The 7,404-nt window shown below is 36.0% G+C and overlaps 1 protein-coding gene across 2 annotated transcripts in view; it reads right to left on the reverse strand.

The window, feature by feature from the left end:
- The window catches only part of LOC122084445 (E3 ubiquitin-protein ligase UPL2-like), a 17,281-nt gene extending 15,590 nt beyond the window's left edge, over window positions 1-1,691 (reverse strand). Inside the window, exons 1-2 of one of the 2 annotated variants that reach the window (XM_042652679.1) lie at window positions 1,581-1,691; window positions 1,232-1,355 (exon numbers count right to left, since the gene is read on the reverse strand). In XM_042652679.1, the coding sequence (XP_042508613.1) occupies window positions 1,232-1,327 (96 nt within the window). In that variant the 5' untranslated portion in view covers window positions 1,328-1,355; window positions 1,581-1,691. Of the gene's footprint in view, window positions 1-1,231; window positions 1,356-1,529 lie in introns of both variants that reach the window. The other variant, XM_042652678.1, reaches the window with a different exon arrangement.
- Between the last annotated feature and the right edge of the window lie 5,713 nt (window positions 1,692-7,404).

Below are 7,404 nucleotides of genomic sequence, written 5' to 3' on the forward strand. Positions count from 1 at the left end.
AAAAAACCTCAGTTCTATGTTAAAAAACCTGTAATTATAACCATTAACAGCCAACAACAATACCTTATGATATTAAAATTATAATACAGTTTAATGTATTTTCATTGTTCATCCTTATATGACCTAAAGCTTGATGCAAAATCACATCTCCAAAATTACTGCATCAGTGGAAATGTACTGGCTATTTTAGATCCTCCAAAAGGTCACATAAAACACATCATTCCTCACTCCACATTTTAAAACCTCAGGAAGCTTTTGCACCCAGTTAAATGAAGCTGCAAATCCAGCCTAAAGAAGCATATAGCAGACTCTCTGCAGATCCTAGTTCACCACTTTAGTCGTCAGGATAAAAATTTCTGTATTTTTTTGTTCAGGCATTCAATATTCACATAAGAACGATGACCTAAGAGTAAAAATATGAAATGTCCAAAATATAACATTTCTAACACATGGGCAACAAAAACAAAGTTAGATTCCATCACTTGCTCTATTCATGCGTCTGAGAGTATTCCAGCTTCTATAACTAATAACTCCTCGCAGCTGAATTTGAGTTGAACTCCATCTTAAGAGTTGCTAGAAGCCTAGAAGTCTTTCCTCCTCTGATTGAAAACTCCAAGAATAATGAAAACAAACCAAGTTCTCCTCTTGTACGCATCACTCCCGAAACAATAGCCAAAGCATTTTAACGAATTTCAAACTTTTTTATTGATTGAAACAACTTTGGAGCATAACAAAAATGGTCGCAAAGGCCAAGCCAATATATGTAAGCTATCAAGCCCAAACTAAAGCAGGTTGCTACATCATATTGGTGTAAACAAAGTAGCCTGAAACCAAATCCCTCTAAAAGAGTGAATACAGAGAAATTGCACCATCAACGAACATCCGTTCTATTGTTTGAAAAAGGAGACGAAAGAATCAACTAAGAGGGCTACTAGTTAAAACACTATATAGTATTGGTCCTTCGGTATGAGAACAAACTAAAACTGAAAATCATAAAATGAGGCAGTTGAGTTCAACTTAGACACTGGTACTATAATTGTCCACTATCTAGTCATATAAAGGAAGGGGAAAGAGATAAACACTTATATCCGACGAACAACTGGAAACCTAAGAAAACCAAAACATACTTGAACAAAATGATTAAGGAATAAGGACTCCGATAAACCCTATCAAATAAATAGAGAAGAATCGCATGAAAATAATGAGAGAAGGCAAAGAAATCAAAACTCACAGGTTCAGACTCCAGTTTGAGAGAAGGACCAACGGCTCCTTCTCCGGTCAATAGATGCCGCAGCCGCAACGGCAAACTCGATCTTAGGGTTGTCATTTCAACACAACTTCTCTACTTCCAGAGACTGCAACAGATTAGAAACAAAGAAGAAAAAAAAAAATCAGAAACCCAAAATACAAGCTCAGATTGCATAAACAAAACCAATAGCCACCATCAATGAAATAAAAATTTCGATTAAGAATACGATTTCATGGAATGAAAATAGATTAAAGATATCAAAAGAGGTAAGAAATCACACCAGAGACGAAGAAATAGAGAAGAACGGTGGATGCATACACATCCGACGTACCAAACATCCAAGAAACAGAAGAGAGAGAGAGAGAGGCGAAACCCCAAAGCAGAAAGCGTAAGGGTCTTTTTTTTTTTTAACCTCTCAAATGAGTGCTACTGGGAGTCTTGGGACACAATAGCTGAGAACAAAGTTTAGATGGAAAATAATGAATTTATATGTTAAGCAAGGTTGTGATGTCTTGTGCGCGGGGGTGCATTGTGCGCACTCCTCCTTGTTCTTTAGGTGGGACTTATCAAGTGAAATGACACGTGGCATGCATCTGGATTCTATTTGATAGGTCCCACAAGTAGAACGTTTATCAACGGTCCATATAGCTTCATTTCGTTGCTACATTTCAGTATTGCCGACTTAAGTCTTTAGGATTATCTGTTAGAGGCGTAAGGAAGCCGTTGTCGACGACTGTACTGGTTAGGACGTGTGAACTCTGTGGGACCAGACGCGTGCGTGTATGGAAGCCATCTGTTTGCCGCCTCATTGTAGCAAAGTAGCTACTAGCAGCATATTCCCATTAGCTGCCACTTTTTTACCACTTCTTGGTCTTATGTCTAGATTTTTTATTTTTTGGGGGGTTGAGGGGATAATATGGTCTTATGTCTTACGTCATATCTACTCAAAAAAACTTATGTCATAATTCACAAAATAAATATATTATTAAAATAAAAATTCATTTTGAAAAAATAATAATATTAAATATATATATATATATATATATATTATAAAGTTGATACAATTTTAGCACTAGAACCTAACCAATAACCAATAATTCATGTAGAATATATGTTACGGTATATGGCCATATAATGTGAAAATTGTATATATGAAAATATTTGTCCCTAAAATTAAAAAGAACCATTTGATGTTTTGATTATTCATAATTTTATTGGAATTAATAAGGGTTAATAAATGGATGCCACGTGCAAAATGTACTAGAGATGGAGACACTGACATGACACCAATAAATATATGTTTGATAACCTAGATGGCATCTTTTAGAAAATAAATGGATAAGATAAATCAAGATCACTAGAGATACATGTGTTATATTTGTACCAAGGATTATATGAACTGTGGGATCCAATCAATGTTGAAACCTTATGATAAATCATTTGACCAAAACAATCCCAAATGATGAACAAATAAACTTTTCATTTTTTACGTATGATATTTCAATGATAAAGTCAAGCGAGGTGCTTATAAATATATATATATATATATATATTCCCTACGATTTAAAAGGAAAAAGTAAGATTAATGAGTTGTTGATGTGTAAATATATATATATATATATATATATTTTTTCATTTCACACTTTGAACAAAATATGCTCATTAATGATTTGTGTCATCATAAATTCCATCTTCAATTGAGGCATCGGAATTCTCCGGTAAAGATGGATGATTAGATCCAAATGGAATGAGCTAAAAGAACTAAAAGCATACCTAAAATGATTATAAATGATATTGTAAGGAAAGACATGCATTGGCTAAGTATCGACTCTAGTTTAACCTCAAACAAAGTTGTTTGGAGGGCAAAGATCAATGTAGTTAACCGCTTTTAGGTGGGATGTTTTCTGGGTGATGTTTTTATTCTACCCTCTTGCATATTTATATAACCGACCACAATTGGGAAAAGACTGATCTGTTAGTGTATCATCATAAACTCTGTTGTATATATGATCCCAATAATACTTCATGTCTACATAATCACATGGGACCCACGTACATGAAACATACATGCAAATACATATTGGATGTAAAAACGTTGATTTAGTATGACTGTTTTGAGGCAAAATGGTGACGTTAACATTGTTATGCTAGTTTGGCATAATTTTCGACCCGATATGTGTCATGTTGACAATGATGTTGAAACTTCTAATCATATGAATTCGTAGAATCGACTTTGGATTAGCCACATATCAAAAAGTGATATGCTCGTGTTGACCTATTTTGTATGTATCACCACTCCTCCCAAATTGCAAGACCTCAAGCTTAATCACAAGGTAGAAATGCTCTAATCATAAGAACTAATTATGATTACATTGGTTATAGAAAGGCCAAGAGAAAGAAGGATGGAAACAAAAAAAAAATGGAACATGAATGAAATAATAACTACTAACAATGGGGAGAAAGGGGAGGATAGGCTCAATTTTCAACCATAAAATCAACAAAATAAGACTATATGTCTTCTCTTTTAACATCTCGGCTGTCTTTGAATTGGTCCAATACTCATCTGTTCTCCAAGCTGAGGCCATGGCTCTTTTGTAAAGGTTTGCTCCAATGCATCTCTCGAGGGATTGGTTAAGTCATTGCTGAATCAGACAACAGCTCCTTCATTGCTCATATCACTCAACCTGATCACCACCTTTGCTCCTTAGAGATCATTAGCATTGTCCAGGATATTCATCATATTTCTTTTCTGTTCATATCTTGTGAGTTCTCTCTCATTTTAGGGGAGATTAACAATGTAGCTAACTTTTTAGTCCAAAGGACTTTGTCCGTAGCGTGTAAGATTGAATGGTCCATCTCCACTCCCTGGTTGTCAGAGTTATGTAACTTCAATATTTTGCATTTTTCACGCATTATTAAATTCGTAGCTAGTCTATTAATCTTTTCGAGCACACGAGTTTGGTTAATTGTCAAATATAAACCCAACCTGAGTTGGATATAGATCCTCTCCAAACGAAGATGGCTAAAAAGGGATTAACAAGACATAAAACAGGAGAGAGGAAGTGAAACCTCTTTCCAGCCAACCCCCAACTAGAGAGAATCTAAATCCATTTGAATTGGCCATGTCATAATAAAAAACTTGGAAGATTCATTATATTTTGGAAAACAAGATGAATATCTAAAAATGGAAAGAAAAAATATGTCCATACATGGGATAAATTATTGAGTTTTGTTTTAAAAATTGGCATGTGACAATCTAGATCTTATCATTTCCATTCAACAGTGGGTCTGCTAAATCAAGCCTCCATGTGACACATTAAAAGAGGTTAGTGTATGGAAGCTTGGATGGGGGTGATGCATAGATTTTGTGAGTCAGTCCATTTGTAGTATTATTTCATAGCTTCCTTTACAGGGACTTTTGATTCTCCAAAGTAGGTCCTCTAGATTTATCTACACACTTCCACATGGTTCTGTTTGATTGCAAGGGAAATAAAGGGAAAAGGGAAATTAAATCAAAATTAAAATGGGTTGTAACCACCATGTAACATGATTGCCAATATTAATTCCAAAGCATTCCAAATTGGATTATTAAATTTCACTGTATCTAATGATTACATTTTTTTCGATCTAAAGAGAAAATAAAGATTTTATTTGATAAGAGTTTAAGACCTCAGCGCAATTACTAACGTAAATAGGCATCCTCCTCATGTGGAGGTTCATACTAATCCTAGACTCAAATTCTTTACGGTGAGCGGTGAGTGGCAGTGAAGATCCAACGGCTGGGAGGACCCAACATGCACCCTAACTGTTGGATCTCACTGCCGCTCACTACTCCCCATAGAGAATTTTTGTGCGTCCTGATGGGCTTGGTCCTGAAATCTGAAACCTTTTGGAAAGTAAATAGAAATCATGGTTGAAACGTAGAATTTGAAGTTTTGCTTTAAGAAGGTTTTCAACAATTTATGTTTGCATTTGTCTCTTAAGCTACAGATTGATACTCTGAGCAGTCATATTTGCATTTTGATATAGATCCAACTGTGAGAAGGTTTTAAGTGATTTCTCTTTGTATTTCTCCATAGAAAATTCCCGAAGAACAATTTTTGTGGCTGATCAAAGTTTAAACTAAATCAACGCCATCAGTAAGGCAAGGTTTCAGTGGTGGACACACCAAAGCTGAGCTTTTTTTTTATGATAGGTAGGGAGGGACAGCCAGGAGACTCGAACTCAAGACCTCCTGATGAGCATGGGATTTTTGCACACCACAGCTCACCATGCACTGAATAGTTGTTGTCACCAAAGCTGAGCTTAACTTAGCCACCAGACGGGAAACATAAAACATTGTTAGATGAGCTCAATTCTGATTGATTACAAGACAACCACATCAACCAGTAGTGCATGACATGAAAGCAGTCAACATAAGCTCAATCGACAACTCATTTCTCAAGATAAATTAAGAGATTATATATATATTCCTTCTGACCAATTTGGTCCTGCCAGATCTGGCTAGACCCTAACATTGACAGTTCATCGGACAAATCAGTTTTACAGAACTGTCTAGAACTGGGGCAACTCTTAATTTAAGGAGAAGCCTAAGTTAACAGTAGGAACATGCTTCTCCCCCTCCCTCCCCCTCCCTCCCCCTCCTCTGATTGAAAACAGAAGCAATTCTTCATTAAGTTAAAACTTGGTTGCTAAGACAGCAACTCATCAATCAGTTCAAGAAGAAACCAAACAAACAAAGCCACCTATAACACCTGTAACCGAAGGCAAAAGAAAAAATGATAAATCTAAACCCTTAACAACTACCATAAGGACCATAAAACCCGGAAGCAAATTCAGTAAGAAAAAACAAAGCCATCAATCCTCATGAACTGATCTCTGCCAAATGATAACCAATCCATTTCTTGTTTGATATCTAAACTCTCTCATATCAGTAATCCAAATAACCAGAACACCTCCAACCCATCTAATAAACCTGGCACCACATTCTCCTTCTAAAGATTTCCCTCCCTCCTTAACAGACAAGTAGATCAAGATCTATGGATTTCGCTTGGACTCATCATCGAATAACACTATCACAACCATAAAAGTAGTAATGCTAATCCAGTCCAGGAACATGGTGTAACTGGAAACCCTGCTGATAAAATATTGGGCCCTACTTTGAAATTCAAGAGTACAGAATCTGCCTCCTCCCCCGAAAGAATAATTCCAAGAATATTCCTCATAATAATACAGCCAGATTCTCCAAATATTATTAGAATTAGCCAGCCCAAGCTATCCAAATTCCATAGCCCAGTCCCAAATTATAATATCATGATCACTAAGATTTTTCCACGATACAAATCAACATGCATGGGTTCAATAATTCTGGTGACTGCAGGAGAGAGAAAGTTCAAGACCAAGGATACAGTATGAGAAGGGGGGGGGGGGTTGAAACTACCATGATACCTTTTATACCATGAAAACTGGATGTTGATACAGATAATTATCAATGGAAGACAACATTTGTCTTTTCTGCTTGTATCCAATGAACATTCCAAGTAATTTTTCTATCGGACATGAAATGTGTCTTTAAAACATATCAGAGCAATTCTACTTCTCATCAAGAAAGGAATTACAGATCAATTCTATTTCTCATCAAGAAAGAAATTACAGAGCAATTCTACTTCTCATCGAGAAAGAAATTACAGAGCATTAATTCTGTAGCTTATTGTGCAATTGTGGCCTCACTTGTTTGAAATCTCCATGACATCCACGAATCACAGATTGTTTCTACAATCAACTTGTAATGCAGAGATGATAAGATGATGTTTTAATAGGCCCACAAATAACCCAAAAGACACTTGTGCCCACGATTGGATTGTTGGTACTGAACAACAGAACCGAGGTCATATTTTCCACTGCTTCCGTGGATTTATCACAAGACCACGTGTTGCCTCTTCAGTCAACTCAAAAAGCTCGGTTGGCTTCCAAGTATGATTTTTTTAGTACAGATATATTTTTTTAAAGTCATATTCTAGTTGAAAGTTCAAACATCTTAGCTGCCATGAATTCATAAAATGGTTCACCAGACACATTTACCCTCTCTGAGTAACCTTGCACATAATGTCACTATTTTACATAAGCTCACTTTTCTTTTATTCCCCCCCCCCCCC

The sequence above is a fragment of the Macadamia integrifolia genome, chromosome 7, assembly GCF_013358625.1.
Source record: "Macadamia integrifolia cultivar HAES 741 chromosome 7, SCU_Mint_v3, whole genome shotgun sequence".
Classification (NCBI taxonomy): Eukaryota; Viridiplantae; Streptophyta; class Magnoliopsida; order Proteales; family Proteaceae; genus Macadamia; species Macadamia integrifolia.